At 41.1% G+C, this 24,624-nt stretch overlaps 1 protein-coding gene across 1 annotated transcript; it reads left to right on the forward strand.

Annotated features, from left to right (window-relative positions):
• The first annotated feature begins 432 nt into the window (after positions 1-432).
• On the forward strand, positions 433-24,624 carry SDHAF4 (succinate dehydrogenase complex assembly factor 4). The gene is made up of 3 exons (XM_004044275.5): positions 433-527; positions 11,186-11,338; positions 20,349-24,624. The coding sequence occupies exons 1-3, from the start codon at positions 464-466 to the stop codon at positions 20,456-20,458; spliced, it is 327 nt and encodes a 108-aa protein (XP_004044323.2). The 5' UTR covers positions 433-463; the 3' UTR covers positions 20,459-24,624.

A 24,624-nucleotide genomic window follows, 5' to 3' on the forward strand; every position in this document is an offset into this window, starting at 1 on the left:
GCCTGGATGGAGTGCCTTTTCTTGCTTTGCACCTCGTTCAGAAATGTCGCCTTTCATATCATCTGGTTAGTCGGTCAGAATGGACGAACTAGGAGCTGACTGAACAAAGATTTAAAACAGAAAACAGGGAGAATTAGGTAAAATAAGCATTTTACATGAGTGAGAGAGTAAAAGGCGGTCAATCTTTGTAAACTATAAAAGGGATCTTCCACGGGACATTTCGGCTCAGACTGACAAGCATGAACGGAACGGAATTATTGCCTCTTCTAACTTCAGCCACGATTTGGCGTTTTAACACCGGGCTCAAGGTAGCTTGGGTGTCTCTTGGCCAAAGAGCCGAGGAATGCCTCTAACTCCTTTTCTAAAGCCGGCCACGGAGGCCCCGCCCTCTGCAGGGAGGCTCCGGATCCTGCTCCTCCCGCTACTGCTTTGCGCCTGCGCGGAGGCTAGGAGAGTCGGCGCCATGACCCCATCGAAGCTTCTCTGGTTGCTTAGCTGGGTCTCGGCCACGGCGTGGAGAGCGGCAAGTAAGCACCTGGCCTCGGGGCCACGGTCGCGGGAGGGGTCGTGAAGGCCCAGGCGCAGAGAGAAGCGCTTTCCGCGGAGGAAGCCGCGTGTGTCCCGGCCGTTCGGTGTTGCCAGGGGCTGCCCAGCTTCTCCCGCCCAGCCGCCCACCCGGTGGCCGGGGCAGGTCCCTGCAGCGCCCCGGGTCTCGGGTGGGACTAGAGCGAGAAAATCGCTAAGGCCCTTTCAGCCCCCGGGACGTCCGCTTCCTTCCGAGCACGCGGTGGCCCAACAGGACCACAAACGTTCCGGGTTGTTCCTGTGGGAGCTCGCAGGGCACACCGCACTTTGATGCCCCTGAGAAAAATGGAAAAGAAGGCCCTTTGGGAATGGGAGTCATTGATTTACTTATTTATTTACATCATTATTTATGGGAATCCGCGCTCCTGGTCCAGGCTCCAGCAGAAAAGGATTTGTGGCAGTTTACAGTTTATCTTTTAAAAATGGGAAAAGTGCAGAAGTGAGCCAAAGGCAAATAAGTATAACGTAAATTAGATGAAGCCAGGAATTGTCAGTACAGAAAAAGCATTCATGCTTTCAGTAAAACCAACATTTTTAAACCCATTGTTGTTGGAAATTTTTCTCAAGATAATACAGTTGGCAGCCCAGACTATGCAAAACATAATTTTATTTATTTATTTATTTGTTTATTTATTTTGAGATGGAGTCTCGGTCTGTCCCTCAGGCTGGAGTGCAGTGGCGCAATCTCGGCTCACTGCAAGCTCTGCCTCCCAAGTTCACGCCATTCTCCTGCCTCAGCCTCCTGAGTGGCTGGGACTACAGGCGCCCGCCACCGTGCCTGACTAATTTTTTGTATTTTTAGTAGAGACGGGGTTTCACCGTGTTAGCCAGGATGGTCTCGATCTCCTGACCTTGTGATCCGCCCGCCTCGGCCTCCCAAAGTGCTGGGATTACAGGCGTGAGCCACCGCGCCCGGTCCGCAAAACATAATTTTAATATATGACACCTGGAGAAGTTATGTAAGTTGAAAACAGTAATTATTGCCCTCAAATGGCGCCAGATTTCTATGCAATTTGTTTTCCTTTGTGCAATCATTTTACCCAAATACAAACATTTTACTTAATTGTATAAGTTTTAAATAGTCCAGAAATGAATAATACAGAAAGTGAAAGTCCCACATTATCCAAACCTCAAGGTAATAACGTTAAAATTTTGTAGGGTTCATTCAACATCCCCGTTTAACTAGTTGTAAACAATTATGAATTATTCCATATATATATATATATACACACACACACGCAGCACACATGTAAGCTATGTAGCACACATGTAAGCTATGAAGCACAACCAGCATCTATGAACTCATACTCCAATTTAAGAAATAGTCTCCATTGCCAAGGAGGTCTCTATTTGCTGCTTCCTGATACAATTATGCAATGGTGTTTTTAATGTTTATAGAAATGTTTTCATATTGTTGATTTTTTTTCAGATAACGCTGTGTTTTGTGATTGATTCACATTGACGTATGAGGTTGTAGTTATTCATTCAACTGTGTGAACATATGATGCATTTTCCAGTGCCCTTCTCAAAGGACATTTGGGTAATTCCAGAAACACCAGGATTGGCTGCTACACATTCTTGTGTACATTATTTGTGCATTAGTGGAAGGAGTAGAATTAGTGGAAGGAGAGATGAAGTGATTCTCCTGCCTCAGCTGGAGATTCTCAGTAGCTGGGATTACTGGTGTGCACCACCATGCCCGGCTAATTTTTATATTTTTTTTAGAGATGGGGTTTTGCCAAGTTAGCCAAGTGATCCACCCGCCTCGGCCTCTCAAAGTGCTGGGATTACAGGCGAGAGCCACCGTGCCCCCCCACCCTCCCTGTCTAATCCTTATATCTTTTTTCTTTCTTTGCTCAGATTTCCAGCACCATGTTGACTAGAAGTGTTGACAGCAAGCATTCTTATCTTGTTTATGATTATAAAGGGAATGCATTTGTATTTTATCATTAAGGTGTGATATTGCAGTCATTTAGATAAAATTGCTACTTTTTTTTTAAGTCACCATCTCCTAATAACTTCTAAGGCATGTTTTATAAACGAATCCTCAGGGAAGAGTTCTAGCTATCTCCCAAATAACTCTGTTCTTTTAAACCAAAAAATCACCGTCTTATGTTTTTGTTAAAACTCTTTATTTTCGATTTACATTTACTTACAGGATTTAATGATCCGTAACTGTGGGTCTTCAGAGTCTAAGCCTTTGTGAAATAAAATTTCATGGAACATGAAAAAAAAAATGTGGTATTAGCTACAGTTATACCCTTTTTGGGTTAAGGAAGTCCGTTTCTATGTAGAGTTTTGGGATTTTGTTTTGTTTTTATGTATTTGTATTTGTTTTTTAATGATGAATAAATCTTGAAGTTTACTTAATTGATTTTTCTTCGTCTTACTGAGGTGTTCTTCGTCTTACTGAGGTGTTTATCATTTTCTGCTTTAATCTGTTGAGGTGGTAAATTACAGATTTTTCTGATAGTGAATCACTTGCATTCCTAGAAAATATTCCAAAGGATCATAGTGATTATATTTTTAAATATAATGTTGTATTTGTTGTGCTTATATTTTGTTTAGAAATTGGCCTGTAATTTTCTTCTGTTATACGTTGAAACCCCTGCCTCCCGGGTTCAAGTTATTTTTCTGCCTCAGCCTCCGGAGTAGCTGGGATTACAGGCGCACGCCACCACGCCCAGCTAATTTTTGTATTTTTAGTAGAGACAGGGTTTCACCATATTGGCCAGGCTGATCTCAAACTTCTGACCTCGTGATATGCCTGCCTTGGCCTCCCAAAGTGCTGGCATTACAGGTGTGAGCCACCGTGCCCAGCCTTCCCTGGTTTTAATATTAAGGTTATTCTAGCCTCATATAATGTACTGGGGATTCTACTCACCCTTTTCCCTTCTTTGTTAGATTTTGTTTAAGATTGGAATTATCTGTTCCTTGAGGGTTTGTTACAACTCACCTGCAAAACTGTCTAGACCTGTTCTTTTCTTCGAGGGAAGACTTTAAATTACTTGTTTAACTTCTATAATGGTTATTATTATATTTATCAGGTTTCCTCTTAAGTCAGTTTTGGTAAGTTAACTTTTTCTGGAAAGGTTTCCATTTTGTATTGTTTCAATATATAGGCATAAAGTTTCTGGTATTTTTTTTAAATTTTCTGCTCTGCATATAATTATGTACTCTCTTTTTCTCATATTATCTATTTTGCTTTCTCTTGTTTTCTTTATAGTAGCCTTACCAAAGGTTTTACAACACTTTCAGTCTTTTTTTTTTTTTTTTTTTTTGAGACAAAGTCTTGCTCTGTTGCCCAGGCTGGAGCGCAGTGGTGCGATCTTGGCTCACTGCAACCTCCACCTCCCGGGTTCTAGTGATTCTCCTGCCTCAGCCTCGTAGCTGGAATTACAGGCGTGCACCACCATGTCTGGCTAATTTTTGTGTTTTTAGTAGAGACGAGGTTTCACCATGTTGGCCAGGCTGGAACACTTTCAGTCTTTTCAGAGCACCAACCTTTGTTTATTGTTGATCTTCTTTGTTATAAGTTATGCAAAGGATATTTATTGTACAACATGGTGACTATAGTTAATATCAATGTATTGTATACTTGAAAATTGGTGAAAGTAGATTTTAAATTTTCTCATCACAAATAATAGATATGTGAGTTAAGGCATATAGTAGCTTGATTTAGCTATTTCACAATATATACATATTTGAAAACATGCTGTACACCATAAATGTATATAATATTTATCAATTAAAAAATGAAGACTATATTGAAAGTTATTTTTACATTGTAAATTATGTTTTTATTCATTTTTTCTTATTATCTTATTTTTCCATTTTCCGTGGTTTTTTTTTTAAACATGCAAATGGTGCATCTCACATAACAGCATATGGCTTGTTTCCGGTTTGTTTGTATGGGGGTTTTTGTTGTTTTGCAGACTAATAGTCTCTTTACCCTTATAATTACTGATAAAATTACATTCCTCTGTTCAGACTCGTGGGTCTGTGTGTGTGTGCACATGCATGCACAGGTATGTGTATTTTGGGTGGGATTTTGATTTTGATAAAACCTATAAAGATTTTGATTTTGATAAACATAAAGACTTTCGTATAGTCAGTATGTGAAAGCATTTTCTCTCTATTCTTATCTCCCACTTTACTTCTGGGAACACTTTTTTCTTTTTTCTGATAGACAGAGTCTTGTCCTGTCACCAGGATAGAGAGCAGTAATGCAGTCATAGCTCATTACACCCTTGATCTCCAGGACACAAGCCATACTCCCGCCTCAGCCTTCTGGCGAGTAGCTAAGACTATAGGCACCACCGTCATGCAGTCATGCCCAGCTAATCTTTCATTATTTTTATTCATTTGTCTCTATGAGTTTTTCTGTATAATGTCTTTGAAACTTTATTCCAGATTATATAAATTCTCTTTTCAATTGTATTCTGCTATTTGGCCTTTTTTTTTTTTTTTTTGAGACGGAATCTCACTCTGTCACCCAGGCTGGAGTGCAGTGGCACAGTCTTGGCTCACTGCAAACTCTGCCTCCTGGGTTCAAGTGATTCTCCTGCCTCAGCCTCCTGAGTAGCTGGGATTACAGGCACCCTCCACCACACCCAGCTAATTTTTGTATTTCAAGTAGAGACACAGTTTCACCAGATTGGCCAGGCTGGTCTTGAACCCCTGACCTCAGGTGATCCACCTGCCTCAGCCTCCCAAATTGCTAGGATTACAGGTGTGAGCCACAATGCCCGGCCAGCTATTTGGCCTTTTTATTGAGTTTTAGGTTTGTTATTTCTGAATTTCCGTGTTTTTCTTTCTTTTTTTTTTTTGGCCTAATTTTTCTTTTTCTTTTCTTTTCTTTTCTTTTTTTTTTTTTTTATACAGAGTCTTTCTCTGTTGCCCTGGCTGGAGTGTAGTGGCGTGATCTCACTCACTGCAACCTCTGCTGCCCTGGTTCAAGCGATTGTCTTGCCTCAGCCTCCCAAGTAGCTGGGATTACAGGTGCCCACCACCACGCCCAGCTAATTTTTTGTATTTTTGGTAGAGATGGGGTTCCACCTTATTGGCTAGGCTGGTCTGGAACTCCTGACCTCAAGTAATCTTCCTAATTTGGCCTCCCAAAGTGCTGGAATTACAGGTGTGAGCCACTGTGCCCAGCCTAAAAAATACTTTTGCAAAGCCAAAAGTAATTAAGCAAAAAGAGGTGATGAAAAATGATTAGGCTGGCTGGGCACGGTGGCTCATGCCTGTAATCCCAGCACTTTGGGAGGCCAAGGCAGGTGGGTCACCTGAGGTCAGGCGTTCCAGACCAGCCTGGCCTACATGGTGAAACCCCATCTCTACTAAAAATACAAAAATTAACTGGGCATGGTGGCGCATGCCTGTAATCCCAGCTGTTGGGAGGCTGAGGCTGGAGAATCGCTTGATCCCGGGAGGTGGAGGTTGCAGTGAGCTGAGATCACACCACTGCACTCCAGCCTGGGTGACAGAGCAAGGCTCCATCTCAAAAAAAAAAGAAAAAAAAAAAGATGCTTAGGGATTTTTGGAAGATACAGCTAGTGTGTAGTTAGGCCTAAACACGGGTGTGGGTCAGTCAGTGGCTTCAGAATCTCAGAGGGGCTTCTTTTTTTCACATCTTCACTCAGAACCAAGGTTAAAGTAGATACTTTTTCTTCCTTAACTGTCTTTCTTCTAGTTCCTTGCTATTTGGAACAGCATCATAAGCATCACCTGGGAGCTTGTTAAAAATGCAAGAATCACAAGTCCCACCTAGAACTACTCAGAATCTGCATTTTAACAAAATCCCCCAGGTGGTTTTTATCTATGTTTTAAATCTTTCAGCTGGGTGCGGTGGCTCACACCCATAATCCCAGCACTTTGGGAGGCAAGAGGATCACTTGAGTTCAGGAGTTTTAAGACCAGCCTGGGCAACATAGTGCGACCCCCATCTCTACAAAAAATAAAATTAGCTGGGCATGGTGTTGTGTGGCTGTAGTCCCAGCTGCTGAGGAGGCTGAGGCAGGAAGATGGTTTGAGTCCAGGAGATCAAGGCTACTGTGAGCCATGATTCTGCCACTACACTCAAGACTGGGCAACAGAGCAAGACCCTGTTTCAAAAAACAACAAAAATCTTCCAGTTCACTTTCTTTTCTCAGTATGTGAGCCTCCCTGAGTCCTGGCTTCTCCTGCGCTTTCTATTTAGCTTGAGTTTAACAGACTGTCATCTCCCTGCTGTCCTGAAAGCTCTGTATCCTAAGATCTAGGCAAGAAAGACACAAGAAGGCTTTGCACCATGGCTTATGCCTGTAATCGCAATACTTTGGGAGACCAAAGCAAGCAGATCACTTGAGGTCAGGAGTTCGATACAAGCCTGGCCAACATGGCGAAACCCTATCTCTATTAAAAATACAAAAATTAGCTCGGCGTATTGGTGGGTGCCTGTAATCCCATCTACTCGGGAGGCTGAGGCACAAGAATCACTTGAACCCTGGAAGTGGAGGTTGCGATGAGCTGAGATCGTGCCACTGCACTCCAGCCTGGGGGACAGAGTGAGACTCTGTCTGAAAAAAAAAAAAAAAAAAGGACTCGCCTGGTCAACATGGTGAAACCCCGTCTCTACTGAAAATACAAAAACTTAGCTGGGTGTGGTGGCTAATTTTTTTTTGTCTCTGTTCAAAAAAAAAAAAAGAAAGACACAATAAGTGTAGCCATTTCACTTTGTGTTTACCTCACTGGACTGTCTTCAGTTTATCATTATTTACTTTCGTAAAGGTTCTATCTCTGATTTAGAAGACGTTTGATTTTGTTTTACCTTTTTAGGTATTTTATGGCTGCAGAGTTTTGGCATTTCTGATTTATCAAATTACCAGAGACAAAAGTTTTGAGTTGTGTGTTTTGTGTGTGTGTGTGAGAGAGAGAGAGAGTCATTCTTTTGCTTTTATTATTTCTTCTTTTAGAAGGTTTTCTTCTTGTCTATTATGTCCATGTAAACACAATTCTAAATAGGTTTGGATAAAGTCAAACCACCCCTTGAAGTAGAAGAGATGGGCTTTATGGTTGTTATTTCATGATGTTGTTAAAAGAGGCTTTTGTTTTAAGTTGGTCAGCTATTTCCCGTGTAGTCGAGGTAGTCAAAAGTCTGCTGATAGCCAAAATGTAATCCTAACATGAATACAGTTACTATTGGTCAACACCTACTATTTAATAGGCAGAATTTAACAGGAGTGGTCCTTGGGCTTAGCTCCTCATCTGACATGCCCTTGTTTCTTTTGGTCTGCCTTTGAAGCTACTTGTATGTGCTTCACTACCAACACCCCTGGCAGGCTGATGTGCACACACTTGTGTTGAAAGCTGTAAAGCCTGCAGGTGCCAAGGAGCACAGTGTCCCATCTTACCTTGTACTGTACAGAAATGAGGGGCATTATCTTCCCCCATGTTCTGTCACACTGTTACCTGACTACAAAAATAGTTCTGTTTATGTTTCCAATGGCCTCAGAGTCCCTTGAGAAAACTGGTCTTTCAACTTTTCCTTGTAAACCCTCTTTCTACAGATAAAGTCCTTCAGAAGTCTGCAAGGTCATATTAGGGACCAGTTTCTCCAACTTACACTTTGCTCCTCCTCGCTTTCCCCAAGACACAGTTTTCTGTTCTTCACCAGAAACCCTTACACAAATTAACTTATACATCCCAGAGTTAGGCTCAAGTTATTGATGCACTTGCTCAATGTGTACACATACACAGATATACACATATTTATCTTAACCACTTGTATGCATATGTGTTTGTGTCTATTTCTTTAAACAAGGTAGGGTTATGTAGTGATGACTAGAATATGAGAAAAATATGTGTAATGAAAAAACATTCTAATATGTAATGCTGTCAAAAGCTTACAGATAATTCCATCACAATAACAATAAATACTGTTTATCACTATACTAAAGGCATAAATTGTCCCGTTTATTCAGCAATCTCATGTGACAGGTACTGTAATTTTTCTATTTAGAGGGAAGGAAACAAAAAGGGTAACTTGACCAACATCCAACACCTAGTAAGTGGTTGCATTTGTTTCCTGTTGCTGCTGTCACATATTACCACAAATTTAGTGGCTTAACACATTTTACAGTTTTGGAGGTCAGGAGTCTGGAAGGGGTCTCACTGAGCTAGAACCAGGGAGTTAGCAGGGCTGTGTTCCTTCTGGAGGCCACATACATTTCCTTCTCTCTTTTAGCTTCTAGAGGCTGCCCACATTCCTTGGCTTGCCCCCTTCCTCCATCTTCAAAGCCAGCAACATCGGGTCTGGTCTGTCTTCCAACCCTGTCTTCCCTTTTAAAGGACCCTTGTGGTTACATTGACCCACCCTATAATCCTGGATAATCTCCCTATTTTAAGGTCATCTGATTAGCCACCTTAATTCTGTCTGCTACCAAAATTCTTCACCATGTAACCAAACCTATTCACAGATTCTGGATATTGGATTCTGATTATCTTTGAGGCCATTATTCTGTTTGTCACAGAGGTGTAGCTAGAACTTGTACTCAAATTGATCTGCTTCTAAAGCAATTTCTTTAGGAAGCTGGAAACCCCTAACACTGAGATCACTTTTTTCCCTGTGGTTTTGCCCTTGCTGAATATTATCTCAATGAGGGTTTGGATAACTTTCATAGCACAGAAAGTTCAACTCTCTTTAGAAACTAGAGAGAAAATGATCTCATTTACGCATTGCAGACACCCAGTACATTTTAAAATCCAAAGTTTTATTTTAGATTCAGGGAGTACATGTGCAGGTTTGTTACCTGGGTATATGTGTGATGCTGAGATTTGGGATATGAATAATCCCATCACCCAGGTAATGAGCATAGTACCTAAAAGTTAGTTTTTCAACCCTTGCATCCCCTTCTTCCCTCCCTGACAGTAGTACCCAGTTTCTATTGTTGCCTTCTTTATGTTCTTGAGTATCCAGTGTTTCACTCTATAGAATTAGAAAATTATATGTGAGAATATGCAATATTTGGTTTTCTGTTCCTGCATTAGTTCACTTAGGATAATGGCCTCCAGCTGCATCCATGTTGCAGCAAAGGACATGATTTCATTATTTTTATGGTTGTATAGTATTCCATAGTATATATGTACCACATTTTCTTTATCCAGTCCACCATTGATGAGCACCTAGGTTGATTCTATGTCTTTGCTATTGTGAATAGTGCTGCAGTGAACATGCCAGTGCATGTGTCTTTCTGGTGTGAAAAATGAGTAGTTTTCTTTTGGGTATATACCCAGTAACAGGATTGCTGGGTCAAATGATAGTTCTGTTTTAAGTACTTTGAGAAATCTCCAAACTGTTTTCCACAGTGGCTGAACTAAGATACATTCCCACTAGCAGTGTATACGCATTCCCTCTTCTTTACAGCCTCACCAGCATCTGTTGTTTTTTAACTTTTTAATAATAGCCATTCTGACTGATGTGACATGGTCTCTCATTATGATTTTAATTTGCATTTATCTACCAATTCGTGATGTGGAGCATTTTTTAATATGTTTGTTGGCGGCTTATATGTCTTCTTTTGAGAAGTGTCTCTTCATGTCTGTTGTCCATTTTTTAGTGCGGTTGTTGTTTGCTTGTTGAGTTGTTTAACTTCCTTATAGATTCTGGATATGAGACTTTCTCAGATGTGTAGTTTGGAAATATTTTCTCTCATTCTGTAGGTTGTATGTTTACTCTGTTGAGAGTTTCTTTTGCTCTACAAAAGCTTTTTAGTTTAATTAAGTCCCATTTGTCAATTTGTTGTTGTTGTTGTTGTTGCAGTTGCTTTTGTGGACTTAGTCATAAATTATTTCCCAAGACCAATGTCCAGAAGAGTGTTTCCTAGGTTTTCTTCTAGGATTCTTACAGTTTGAGGTCTTACATTTAAATCTTTAATCCATCTCGAGTTAATTTTTGTATGTGGTGACAAATAGGGGTCCAGTTTCATTGTTCTGCACATAGCTGCCAACTATCCCAGCACCATTTATCAGATAGGGAGTTCTTTCCCCATAAAACAATGTTTTTTTAGAGACATGGTCTCACTATGTTACCCAGACTAGAATTGAGCTCCTGGGCTCAAGGAATCCTCCCTCTTCAGCCTTCTGCATAACTGAGACTATGGGTGCATGCCACCATGCCCAACTTGATGTATTCTTAAAGTTTTAGTTGACAGGAAAAGAGGACCTTGATTAGGATTTAAGTGTAGCCACTTCTGACTTTTAGAGATTTGAATACTAAATATTGTCATTGAAAAGTTTGTACTACTAAGTTACTCTTAATATTTGAACTCCTGGTTTTTTGGCATTGCTTCAGATAGGAATTAATGTTTTAATATAAGTTTCTGCAATATTGATAACGATTAATTAATTTATTTCATAGCCCTTCTTTTCAAACTGGTGGTCTTCCAGGAAGGGAAATGGCTGGAGAGGAAGGAAGAATTTTCACTCTGCGTCCTTTTGTACTTTTTGAACTTTGAGAAATGTGAATGTATAAACTAAAAACAAATAAATAAAATTTTATAAATGTTTAAAGTGGAATAAATGAACAGCTCCTATTTTTCTATTATCTCCACTCTTCTAGGATCACCCCTTCTGTGTCATTCTCTGAGGAAAACAAGTTCTTCTCAAGGAGGAAAGTCTGAACTTGTCAAACAGTCCCTTAAGAAGCCGAAGTTACCAGAAGGTCGTTTTGATGCACCAGAGGATTCCCATTTAGAGAAAGAACCACTGGAAAGTAAGTATAATAAAGCACCTCTCAGTTTTTGAAGTATCAAGGAAAGTGTTTTAGTTATTGAGAAAATGAGTGAAAGGAAAGAAATATGTTATTGCTTAAATTCTGTAGTAATAAAGCATATTTCAACAATGAGTAAAATCACCATATTGACCATCAATACATGTAGATTTATTAATAAAAAAGATTTTCAAGATTCTGACAGGTATTTGATTGTGTTTATTTATTATACCTCATTATTCACATAACAAAATATATAAGTTGAGACCTTTGATACAAATAAATGATGTTATTTGTATCAAAGAAGGTTATGTTATTTGTATCAAAGAAGATCTTATGTGAATAATGAGGTATAATAAATATAACCACTTTATATATGTAATGTACACATATTATATATAAAGAACTCCAATAACTCAACAGAAAGTCAAAAATAGCAAAGCACTTGAGTCTTAACTTATATATTTTGCTATATGAATAATGAGGTATGATAAATAAATAACAAATATATGTGTATATTATATGTATGTGTGTGTGTGTAGAACTCCAGTAATCTACAAAAAATAAAAATAAAAAATAGCAAAGTATTTGAGTAGACATTTCTCCAGAGAAGGTATACAAATGTACAAATGGCCAACAAACACATGAAAAGATGCTCAGCATCAGCATCATTATCATTAGGGAAATGCAAATCAAAACTATGAGATACTACTTCATACCCACTAGGATGGCTATAATAGACAAAAATGGAAAATAACAAGTGTTGGGAAGGATGTGGAGAAATTGAAACCCTCAGGCATTTCTGCTGGGAATGTAAAATGTTGCAGCCACTGTGGAAAACAGTATGGCCATTCCTCAAAAAATCAAACATAGAACTACTGTTTGACCCAGCAGTTCCACTCTTAGGTGTGTATCTAAAGGAATTGAAAGCAGGGACTTGAACAGATATCTCTGTAACTATGTTCATAGTATTATTAACAGTGGCCAAAAGGTGGAAACAACCCAATGTTCACAAACAAATGAATCGTTAAACAAAATGTAGCATATACATCCCGTGGTAAACTATTCAGTCATAAAAAGCAATTAAATTTTAATATATGCTACAACATGGATGGACCTTGAAAACATTATGTTTAGTGAAATAAGCTGGACCCAGAAGGTCAAATATATGATTCCACTTATATAAGGTACCTAGAATAGGCAAATTCATAGAGACAGAAAGTAGAATAGAGGCTATGAGGGACTCCGGGGACTAAGGGAGAAGTCATTGTTTAGTGGGTACAGAGTTCATTGTGGGGATGATGAAAATGTTTTAGGTATAGATAGTGGTGATGGTTATACAACCTTGTGAATATATTTTTGTTGTTGTTTTTGTTTTTGAAATGGAGTCTCACTCTTTCACCTAGGCTGGAGTACAGTGGCACACTCTCGGCTCACTGCAACCTCCGCCTCCCAGGTTCATGTAATACTCCTGTCTCAGCCTTCCGAGTAGCTAGGATTACAGGCACACCACCACACTGGCTCATTGTTGTATTTTTAGTAGAGATGGGGGTTTCGCCATGTTGGCCAGGCTGGTCTTGAACTCCTGACCTCAAGTGACCAACCCACCTCGGCCTCCCAAAGTGCTGGGATTACAGGCGTGAGCCACTGTGTCTGGCAGTGAATGTATTTAATACTACCAAATTGTACACTTACAAATGGTTAAATGAGAAATATTATGTTATATATATTTTACCACAGTAAAAAAAAAAAAGAAAGCAAAAACCTGCACATTTCAAAAGCTAATCATCTATTTGACATAATGGTAGGCATTCAACGTAAGTCTTGTATCACTCAAGTTTATGTTGAACCTACCATCCCTTAGAAATTTCTGACAAACATCACCAAATACAGCAGGTACTCTTCAATCCTTGTTTTATTTGAACAATCCACAACCTTTGACAGTGTTAACTATTGCTTCTGGAAATCTCCTGCCTTGATTTCCATTATGCTTTCCTTAGTTTCATTTTTGTGTGTGTATGTATGTGTGTGTGTGTTGTTTTGTTTTGTTTTGTTGAGACAGGGTCTTGCTCTGTTGCCCAGGCTAAAGTGCAGTGGCATGAACACATGGCTCACTGCAGCCTTAACCTTCCCAGCTCAAACTGTCCTCCTGCCTCAGTCTCCCGAGTAAGTGAGACCACAGGCACATACCACCATGCTCACCTAATTTAAAAAAATTTTTTGTAGAGATGAGGTCTTGCCATGTTACCCAGGCTGGCCTCAACTCCTGGGCTCAAGCAGTCCTTCTGCCTCGGCCTCCCAAAGTGCTGGGATTACAAGTATGAGCCACCATTCCTGGCATGCTTTCTTTAGTTTCTCACCCTATTTCTTCACCAGTTTCTTCCTGGGCTCCTTTTTGAGCTCCTCTGCCTCCGCCCAACACCTAAATGTGGGTATTTGCCAGGCCTCTGTTCTTAGCCCCCTAAGTATTCCAAGGGAGATTTCATATTTCCCTAAAATGATTTGATTGATTTGATTGATTGAGGCAGAGTCTCACTCTGTCACCCAGGCTGAAGTGCAGTGGCGCCATCACAGCTCACTGCACCCTCAACCTCCTGGGGTTCCCTACTCAGCCTCTCCTGTAACTGGGGCTACAGGCACGCACCACCACACCTGGCTAATTTTTCTATTTGTTTCTTTAAGAGATAGAGCTCAGTATGTTGCCCAGGCTGGTCTTGAACTCCTGGGCTCAAACGGTCTTCCCGTCTCAGCCTCCCAAAATGCTGAGATTACAGGCATGAGCCACCATGCCCGGCTTAAAATGATTTTAAATATCACCTATGTGTTGGTGATTCATACATTTATACCTCTAATCAGACCTCGTTCCTGAGCATCACTCTCCTGTCTCCATTTGCCTCCTGAATATCTTTCTTTGCACATTCCAGAAGTCTCAAAATTAATATTTCTAAAACTAAAGTCATCGTGTACCCATTGTTCCAACTCACCTTCGGCCCTCCCACCTGCCTGATCTCATATCCTCCTCTTCCTTCTGGATTTCCAGTCCACCCCATCTACCAAGTCACCCAAGCCCAAAATCTGGGGATAATCTTTCACTCCTGCCTCTTCCTGTCTCCTGTGACTGATCACTAACCAAGTCCTGTTGCTTCTACCCTTTTAACATCTCTCAAATTTATTCACTCTTACTCATCCTACCAGTGAGGCCCAAATTCAAGCTGTCTCTAGCTCCACTGGTCTCCTAACAAGCCTCTCTGCTTCCTTGTTTCCTTCCTTCTAGTCTTGTCTCCCTGCCTCTAGTATGTACTTTATTCTAAGAAAACTGTGTAGGTTGTCTCCTTGAAAAGAGTAGATTTCATTATTAAGATCATAAAGGAAAATGTTTGTAGCTAGGCACCCTGCTTGATATAAAGATGAATAAGAAAGGAAGATGAGATAATGTAAATAACGATGAACAGGACATCATGTGGTAACTAGCATGAGAGATACACAGAAAGATCAGAGGAAAGTCGACAAAAGAGATAACGTTTGAGCTGAGGTCTAAGGAAAAATAATTTTTTGTTTTTTTGAGTTGGAGTCTCGCTCTGTCACCCAGGCTGGAGGACAATGGCGCGATTTCAGCTCACCACAACCTCTGCCTCCCGGGTTCAAGCGATTCTCCTGCCTCAGCCTCCTGAGTAGCTGGAATTACAGGCGTCTGGCACCACACCTGGCTAATTTTTGTATTTTTAGTAGAAACGGGGTTTCACCATGTTGGTCAGGCTGGTCTCGAACTCCTGACCTCAGGTGATCCACCTGCCTTGGCCTTCCAAAGTGCTGGGGTTACAGGTGTGAGCCACCATGCCTGGCCAGAAAAGTAAAATTTTTATAAGTAGATAAGGTGTGGTGAGGAGACATTTCAAAATAACTGGAGAAAGCTATGGTCAAAGAGAAAGAGGCTGCAGAACATTAACACTTATAAGACACAGCTAATGGGCCTCTTTGGCTTCAGCGTAAATTATATATATATTCGATTAATACGGGGTGTCCAATCTCTTGGCTTCCCTGGGTCACATTGGAGGAAGAATTGTCTTAGGCCACACATAAAATACACTAACAACAGCTGATGAGCTAAACAAAAACAAAAACAAAACAAAAATCACACAAAAAAACTCAATGTTTTAAGAAAGTTTACAAATTTGTGTTGGGCCACATTCAAAGCCATCCTGGGCCACATGCAGCCCGTGGACCATGGGTTAGACAGGCTTGGATTAATTGAATATAAAGCTAGACACACAGGTTCAGCTCAAATCTTGGAGGGCCTGAAATCCCAGGTTACAGTGTAAGGGCTTTATGCAGTGAGCAGTGAGGAAATGTATTTGGATAGAGGTTGTTTTAATTAGCTTTATTAAATATAGTCTGCATATGATAAAATTCACCCATGTTAAATATACAGTTGAGTGAGGTTGTTGTTGTTGTTGTTTGAGACGGAGTCTTGCTCTGTTGCCCAGGCTGGCGTGCAGTGGTATGATCTCAGCTCACTGCAACCTCTGCCTCGGGTTCAAGCGAGTCTCCTGCCTCAGCCTCCGTGGGATTACAGGCACCTGCCACCACGCCCGGTTAATTTTTGTATTTTTAGTAGAGATGGGGTTTCACCATGTTAGCCAGGCTGGTCTCGAACTGCTGACCTCGTGATTCGCTCGCCTCGGCCTCCCAAAGTGCTGGGGTTACAGGCATGAGCCACCACGCCTGGCTAGTGAGTTTTAACAAATGTTTACAGCCATGGAAACCACACAAAGTGTAAAACAGTTCTGTCCCCTAAAGAGGTACAAGGCAGTTCATCCTCTCCCCACCTCCTCCCAGCAACCATTGATCTGTTCTCTATCACTGTAGTTTTGCTTTTTCTAGGATTTTATATAAATGAAACTCTACAATATGTAGTCTTTGGTGACTGGTTCCTTTCACATAGTATAATGTGGAAGAGGGATTCTGTTGCATTAGTTCTAAAATGGGACACTGAGAGCAGGAACCAGGGTGGTAATGGTGAGAACAAAAAGTTTCAGAAAACTGCAGGCTATTATAAGGGCAAAAATTAGGTTAACAAATGTGAGGAAGAAGAGACATGGAAAGATACGAGCGTGTGGTCAGAAAGAAGAGTGCTCAAAAGAGTGTGGGATTTGGAGGAGGAGCATACTCAAAAAATAAAGTCCAGTGGACAGCAGAAGTAGATATGAAAGTCATCAGGAAAGAGATTGGTGACCTCTGTGGCCTCGATGTGTGATGATTTACTAATGTGGATGTTGATATTAGGGATGATGGGGAGAGAGAGATGAAACTATGAACCAGATATTGATCCCATCCAAGAAGACGGAAGAATCTTTGAGTTTATTATAAGACTAGAGAAAAGCACTGGATAAGTAAATGGTATAGAATTCCAAAAAGGAAAGGCTATAGAGGTGTGGCATTAGAATGAGAGGCTGGAAATAGTGAGGAGCAGGGACATCTTGACCTGTTCTTTCTTCCCCAGTGCTGTGGACTGAATTATGTTCCCCCAAAATTCATCTGTTGGAGCTCTAACCCCCCAGGTGATGGTATTTGGAGATGGGGCCTTTGGGAGATAATTAGGTTTAGATCATGAGAGTAAGGTAACTCTTTAAGAGATGGAACTGTTTTACACTTTGTGTTATTTACATGACTGTCAACATTTGTTAAAACTCATTGAACTGCATACTTAAAATGGGTGAATTTTATTATAAGCAGACAATACTTTAATAAAGCTGATGGGAATCTCCTCATGGTGGGAATAATGCCCTTATAAGAAGAGATACCAGAGAGCTTGCTGTCTCTCTTTCTCTGCCATGTGAGGACACAGCAAGAAGCGACCATCTGTAAGCCAGGAAGAAAGCCCTCATGAAAACCAACCATGCTAGCACCCTGATTTCAGCCTACCAGCCTCCAGAGCTGTGAGAAAATAAGTTTCTGCTGTTTACTCCACCTAGTCTATGGTATTTTGTTATGGCAGCTCAAGCTAAGACATCCAGTGAGCCACAGAGATATGTGAGAAAGAAGAACTTCAGTTAGAGAGGCCTTCAAGGGAATTCTTAGAGTAGGAAAAAGCCAACTTGCATTGCAGTAAAGCATGGAATTATTTTGAAAACAGAATGATGATGAGTATGGAGGAGAGTTTATTCACAATATAACAAGAATAAAAGAATGAATATTTGAAAATTTTTCACGGTAAATTCTGTATCCTTTTTCTTTTGCCTAGAGAGGGGCTTTATGATTTTGGTGAAGATCATTTAGTTTTCTAAAGAGATATAGTTTGGGTAATCATTCTCCTGCAGTTTCCCCGTGCTATGCAGGATAAAATAAAAGCCATATGCCTTTTCTTCTGTTAATCTGTCTTTTATCAGTTGATTTTTGGCAAACCTTTAGAGGGCAAGGAGGATGTTTTTCCTTGGCCCCTACACCTTATCCCAGAGTCCAAGCAATGTGCTTCCTCAGTAGAACAGGTTTTAACATCTGTAAGTAGCTACGATGACGACCTCAGCAGAGAATACCCACCTTGAGGGAATGTGACACCCATGCCCCCAAAAGTCTAGTTGCCTTTTGGTCTGTGTCTCAGGAGTATAACTGACTTCTCTAGGGATTGAATGTAAGAGAGACCTAAGTAACCATGGGGTTTGGATAAAGCAAATCTGGGTTTGAACTGGAGCTCTCAGAGGCTTCTACTCTCTGGGTTTCAGTTTCCTCCTAACACCTGCCTTAGAATGCGCTTATGAGAAGAAACTGAGATGATAGGGCACTTTGCACTTTCCCTTTCAAGCCTTGCCAGAGTTTGTTATTCTTGTATGTATTTGTTTGCCTTTTTTATTTTTTTTGGCCTACTTCAGTACTCTGTGAGCCCTATGAGGGAAGGGGCCTTCTATTGCATGGTCACTACTGTGTCCCTCACCCCACCTTTACATAGCATAGGGCCTGGCGGAGTAATAGTGGAATAAATGAATGAAACTGTCTGCCCACAGGATGGCCATGAGGATGAGAATAAATCTCTTCATTCATTCATATGATACGTATTAAGTATCCTCTGTGAGCCAAACACTGAAACAGCAATGGATAAAACACACAAAAAAATTATACCATAATGAAGCTTAACATTTTAGTGGGAGAGACAGACAATAATCCAAGTAAATTTTAAAAATATACTAAATTACTGATAATTGCTGAAGATAATGTAAATCTGGGAAGGAATGGGAAGTGATGGGAGAGTGGCCACAATAAATAAATAGATACAGTTTAAGAATTAGGGGCCAGGCGGCCGGGCACAGTGGCTCACGCCTGTAACCCCAGCACTTTGGGAGACTGAGGCGGGTGGATCACCTGAGGTCAGGAGTTCAAGACCAGCCTGGTCAACAAAGTAAAACCCCCATCTCTACTAAAAATACAAAAAATTAGCTGGGCATGGTGGTGCACACCTGTAATCCCAGCTACTCGAGAGGCTGAGGCAGGAGAATCACTTGAACCCTGGAGGCGGAGGTTGCAGTGAGCCGAGATCATGCCATTGCACTCCAGCCTGGGCAATAAGAGTGAAACTCCATCACACACACACACACACACACACACAAGAATTAGGGGTCAGGTGCAGTGGCTCACGCCTGTAATCCCAGCACTTTGGGAGGCCAAGGTGGGTGGATCATTTGGGGTCAGGAGTTTGAGACCAGCCTGGCCAACATAGTGAAACCCCATCTCTACTAAAAGTACAATTATTAGCCAGGCACATAGTGGTGTGCGCCTGTAGTCCCAGCTACTTGGGAGGCTGAGGCAGGAGAATTGCTTGAACCCAGGAGGCTGAGGCTGCAGTGAGCTGAGATCACGCCACTCCACTACTCCAGCAGGGCAACAGAGCTAGTCTCCATCTTAAAAAACAAAACAAAACAAAGAATTAGCGCTCTGTCTAATAGTTGGTTCCTCTCCTGTTTTTTCCATATACAGAGCAGTACAGTGTATGGGCTGAGAACAAGACTGCAGCCAGGATGTCTGAATTTGAACTCAGTTTTATCACTTAGAAGCTATGTGATACGGAGCAACTTTCTTAACCCTTTGTGGCTCATTTTCGTCATCTATAAAGTTGGAACAATAATTGTTCTTGTCCCATAGGATTGTTAGGAAGAGTAAATAGATTAGCATACATAAAGTGCTGAGAATTGAGCCTGGCTTGTGATGGGGATTCCTACTATGAACACATAGCACTAAGAATAATAATTACTATTATGATTATAAATGGCAGTAACAGCCAACCAGTTGCTGAAGCCAAAACCCTATGATGAGGAACAGTAATTCTCTAGCTAAGATTAATTGACATTCCTATGTACCCGGCACCACGCTAAACCCTTTACATGTATTACCTTGTTTAATTATCAACACAGTGAGAGAAGTATGATTGTTCTCTCCATTTTACTGGTCAGAAAACTGTGGCATTAAGTCAAAGTGACTCCTTCAAAGTAATCTTATTTCAAGACCTTTCAAGTCTTATGAATTTGTACTCTGTATTCTCTTCTCAAACTCAGGAAAAAGAATCACATTTACAGTTCATTTAAAGACTGCATGGTAACCAGGTTGGTAAGATCTAGCCTATCAGCAACGCTGTCTTTAAAATTGACCATAGGCCGGTCTCAGTGGCTCACGCCTGTAATCCCAGCACTTTGGGAGGCCGAAGCAGGCAGAACACTTGAGGTCAGGAGTTTGAGCCAGCCTGGCCAACATGGTGAAACCCCTTCTCTACTAAAAATTCAATAATTAGTTGGGCGTGGTGGCGTGTGCGTGTAATCCCAGCTACTCAGGAGGCTGAGGCAGGAAAATCACTTGAACCCAGAAGGCAGAGGTTGCAGTGAGCCCAGCTCACGCCACTGCAATCCAGCCTGGGCAACAGAGGGAGACTCTGTCTCAAAAAATAATTAATTAATTAATTAATTTAATTAAATTGACTATAAGGCCTTTCCTGCCTCCATTAACTGCTTTATTTATATCTCGTTTTCCTTAGAATTTCCAGATGATGTTAATCCAGTGACCAAAGAAAAAGGTGGACCCAGGGGCCCAGAACCTACCCGATATGGAGATTGGGAACGAAAAGGACGCTGTATTGATTTTTAAGTCGCATATTCTTTAACTTCAATATTGTTTTCTGAATATGTACATCTGAATTAACTTATTTCTGATTATTTTCTTTCTTTATATCCTTTATGTCGTGTAGTTTCTATAATGTATTTAAATATATATATATATATGATGGCTTTGGAAGAAAATATGCTGCTGTAAATTAGGAAAGGGAGACCAGCCTGACCAATATGGAGAAATCTCGCCTTTACTAAAAATACAAAATTAGCCAGGCGTGGTGGCATGCACCTGTAATCCCAACTACTCTGGAGGCTGAGGCAGGAGAATGGCTTAAACCCAGGAGGTGGAGGTTGCGGTGAGCTGAGGTCGCACCATTGCACTCCAGCCTGGACAACAAGAGCGAAACTCCGTCTCAAAAAAAAAAAAAAATAGGAAAGGGAAAATATTTTTTCATTAACATATATTAATTTAATGAGTATAGAAATGATTCTTGTTTTTTTGAGACAGAGTCTCTCTCTCTCACCCAGGCTGGAGTGGAGTGGCACTATCCCAGCTCACTGCAACCTCCGCCCCCCCAGGTTCAAGCAATTCTCCTGCCTCAGCCTCCTGAGTAGCTGGGATTACAGACACCCACCATTGCGCCTGGCTAATTTTTGTATTTTTAGTAAAGGCAAGGTTTCACCATGTTAGCCAGGCTGGTCTCGAACTCCTGACCTCAGTTGATCCACCTGCCTCAGCCTCCCAAAGTGCTGGGATTGCAGGTGTGAGCCACCACGCCCAGCCTAGAAATGATTCTTAGAGCTGTAGGCCTTTACTTCATCATTTTTCAGTTTAAATTAATCAGTTGCTTATAAAATGCACATATAAATAAAATAATTTTTAAAAAATGATTGTGTTGCTGTGTGCTAGGGGATAGTGGCTTTTAACATGTGAGTTAAATAATACATTATAGTTTGAGAAGGCCACAATAATAACAGAAAATCTTTAACTTGGAGCCAGTGACTTAATTAATTACCCAATCGCTTGGGTTCAAATTCTGACTCTACTTCTTACTACCTATGTGACTTTGGATAACTTATTTAACTTCTCTGTGCTTCAATATCCTTATGTGTAAGTTAGAGATAGTAACATTTTTGATACTGGTGGGCTGCAGGAGGTCCCCAAACACTGGTGGGACCTTAACTCCAGCTGATGTCCAGGCTCTTGATACCATCATGAGAAGAAATTCAAAGACAAGTCAGAAAATAGGGAAAGTACTGAGATTTATTGCAAAGTAAAAAGTACATATTCGATGCCTGTAATCCCAGCACTTTGAGAGACCAAGGCGGGTCGATCACTTGAGGTCAGGAGTTCGAGACGAGCCTGGCCAACATGGCGAAACCCCGTCTCTACTAAAAATACAAAAACTAGCTGGGCGTGGTGATGCAGGCCTGTAATCCCAGCTACTTGGGAGGCTGAGGCAGGAGAATCACTTGAACCGGGGAGGCAGAGGTTGTAGTGAGCCAAGACTGTGCCACTGCACTCCAGCCTGGGTGACAGAGCAAGACCCTGTCTCAAAAAAAAATAAAAAGCAAAGAAAAGAAAAGCACACATTCAAGAAAGGGGAGTGTGGGCATACTCAAGAGAGAGTGACTCAGTGGAGTTTAGGGCTTCTGCCTTTATGGGTTTCTATAACCAAGAGGTGGAATATTCATGAAGATTCCTGGAAAAAGGTGAAGATTTCTTGGAATTGTGGTGCCACCGACTTTTACACCAAATACAGGTGTTGCCAGAATAGTCATGGCACTGTCTGTGTGTGCTTTAGTATGTTAATGAGCATATAATGAGGTCCTAGGTGAAACCTAGGTCATATCCAGTGCCATGCTGGGTCCAGTCAGTCTTAGCCAACTTGACTCACACCCTGGTTTTTCAGGATCTTATCAGCCCCTAGTTTATGCAGCCATTTCAACAATTTCCTTTTTGCTAATCATGTAAAACTGCTGCCTGGAATTTTCTGCTCTTCTGTGACCACCCTATATTATTCCTGTCTCACTTTCACTTCACAGGGAAGTTGAGAAGATTAAATGAATAAATAACATGTATTAGTCAGGGCTCTTCAATAGGAGAGAGAGAGATTATGTGGAATTGGCTCATGCAGTTCTAGAGGCTGAGAAGTCCCATGATAATGCCATCTGCAAGCTGAACACCTGAAGACCCAAAAAAGCCAGTGGTGTGAATCAGTCTGAGTCCAAAGGCCTGAGAACCAGGGGAATTATGATATAAATCCAGTCTGAGGGCAAAGAAGATGAGAAGAGATGTCCTAGCTCAAGCAGTGAGGCAAGAAAAAAGGAGTGAATGCTTCCCTCTACCTTTTGTCCTATTCAGGCCTTCAGTGTATTAGATAATGCCTAAATACATTGGGAAGGACAGTCTACTGAGTTCACCAGTTCCAATGCTAATCTCATTCAGAAACACCCCTACAGACACATCCAAAAACAATGTTTAAACTGGTACCCTGTGGCCTACTCAAGTTGACACATAAAATTAGCCAACACAACATGTAAGCCACTTAGAGCAGTGTGTAGTATAGTACATACTTCTCAATAAGTGTTAACTCTCTTTAAATTATGAATGTATTTTTCCAAGTCTCTAGGCGTTGTGAGAGGAAAGTTTTTTGTGTTTTTTTTTTTTGCTCTGTCCCCAGGCTGGACTACAGTGGCGCAATCTCCACTCACTGCAACCTCTGACTCCCTGGTTCAAGCGATTCTCCTGCCTCAGCCTCCCGAGTAGCTGGGACTACAGGCACTCGCCACCAAGCCCAGCTAATTTTTGTATTTTTGTAGAGACGGGGTTTCATCGTGTTAGTCAGGATGGTCTCGATCTCCTGACCTCGTGATCTGCCCACCTCAGTCTCCCAAAGTGCTGGGCCAGGCATGAGCCACCACGCCCGGCCAGTGGGAGGAAAGATTTTTTAAAATGAAATTTGAAATACTTGAAATTGTTTTATATGAGTACAACATTTAAAATGTCATTAGTTGAAAATAGTGATTATTTACATGAGTGAACTGAAGTATATACATTAGTTTGTGGAACATAAAATTCACAGAGGTGCTATGGTTTGAAAATTTGTCCCCTCCAAAACTTATGTTGAAACTTAATCCCCAATGTCTCAGTATTGAGAGGTGGGACCTTTAAGAGGTGATTGGCCTTTACGAGGGCAGAGCCCTCATGAAGATTAATTCATTTATGGGTTAATGGACAAACGGGTTATCATGGAAGTGGAGCTGGTGCTTTATGAGAAGAGGAAGAGAGACTTAAGCTGGCATGTTAGCATCTGAGCCCACTCAGCCATCTTGCCATGTGATGCCCTGTGCTGCCTCAGGACTCTGCAGAGGGCTTTCACTAGCTTCAAGGCTCTGGCCAGATGTGCCCCTTGACCTTGGACTTTCTAGCCTCCAAAACCATAAGAAATAAACTTCTTTTCTTTCAAAATTACCCAGTATCAGGTATTTAGTTATAGCAACAGAAAATGGGCTAAGAAAACTGACACTGGGAGTGAGGTGTTGGTATAAAGTTACCTGAAAATGTGGAAGCTGCATGGGAACTGGATAATGGGCAAAGATTGGAAGAGTTTGGAGGAGCAGGGTGGAAAAAGCCTAGATTCTGATTAAGGATTAGAAGACAAGAAGACTAGGGAAAGTTTGGAACTGCCTAGAGATTACTTAAGTGGTCATGACCAGAATGCTGATAGAAATATGGACAGTAAAGGCCATTCTGATGAGGTTTCAGATGGAACTGAAGATCAAAGTGTTGGAAACTGGAGTAAAAGCCTTTCTTAGAAAGTGGCAAAGAATTTGGCTGGATTGTGTCCAGGCCCAAGGCTGGGTGTTCTATAGCCACACCCTACTCCCAGCTACCAATTCCAAGGAATGCTGAACTTAAGAATGATGAATTAGAATATTTGACAGAAGAAATATCTAAGCAGCAAAGCATTTAGGCTATCGCATGGCTACTTTTAACCACTTACATTGAACTGCAAGAAGGAATAAGTTACTTAAAGACAGAAATCATAATCAAAAGGGAAGAAAAGCAGAAAGATTTGGGAAACTCTAAGCCTAGACATGTGGTAGAGAATGAAACAGTTTTTTCAGCAGAGGAAACCAAGGGTATGACCAAGCCACTGTTTGCTAAAGAGATTAATATGGCTAGAAAGGAGCCAGAAA

This window comes from Gorilla gorilla, chromosome 5 (genome assembly GCF_029281585.2).
Source record: "Gorilla gorilla gorilla isolate KB3781 chromosome 5, NHGRI_mGorGor1-v2.1_pri, whole genome shotgun sequence".
Classification (NCBI taxonomy): Eukaryota; Metazoa; Chordata; class Mammalia; order Primates; family Hominidae; genus Gorilla; species Gorilla gorilla.

What these genes read in the sequence shown, in the direction of transcription:
- SDHAF4 (XM_004044275.5), top strand. Translation starts at nt 464, where the DNA reads ATGACCCCATCGAAGCTTCTCTGGTTGCTTAGCTGGGTCTCGGCCACG. An exon ending in CACGGCGTGGAGAGCGGCAA is followed by an intron (nt 528 to 11,185) that starts GTAAGCACCTGG and finishes CCACTCTTCTAG; the next exon opens with GATCACCCCTTCTGTGTCAT. An exon ending in AGAGAAAGAACCACTGGAAA is followed by an intron (nt 11,339 to 20,348) that starts GTAAGTATAATA and finishes CGTTTTCCTTAG; the next exon opens with AATTTCCAGATGATGTTAAT.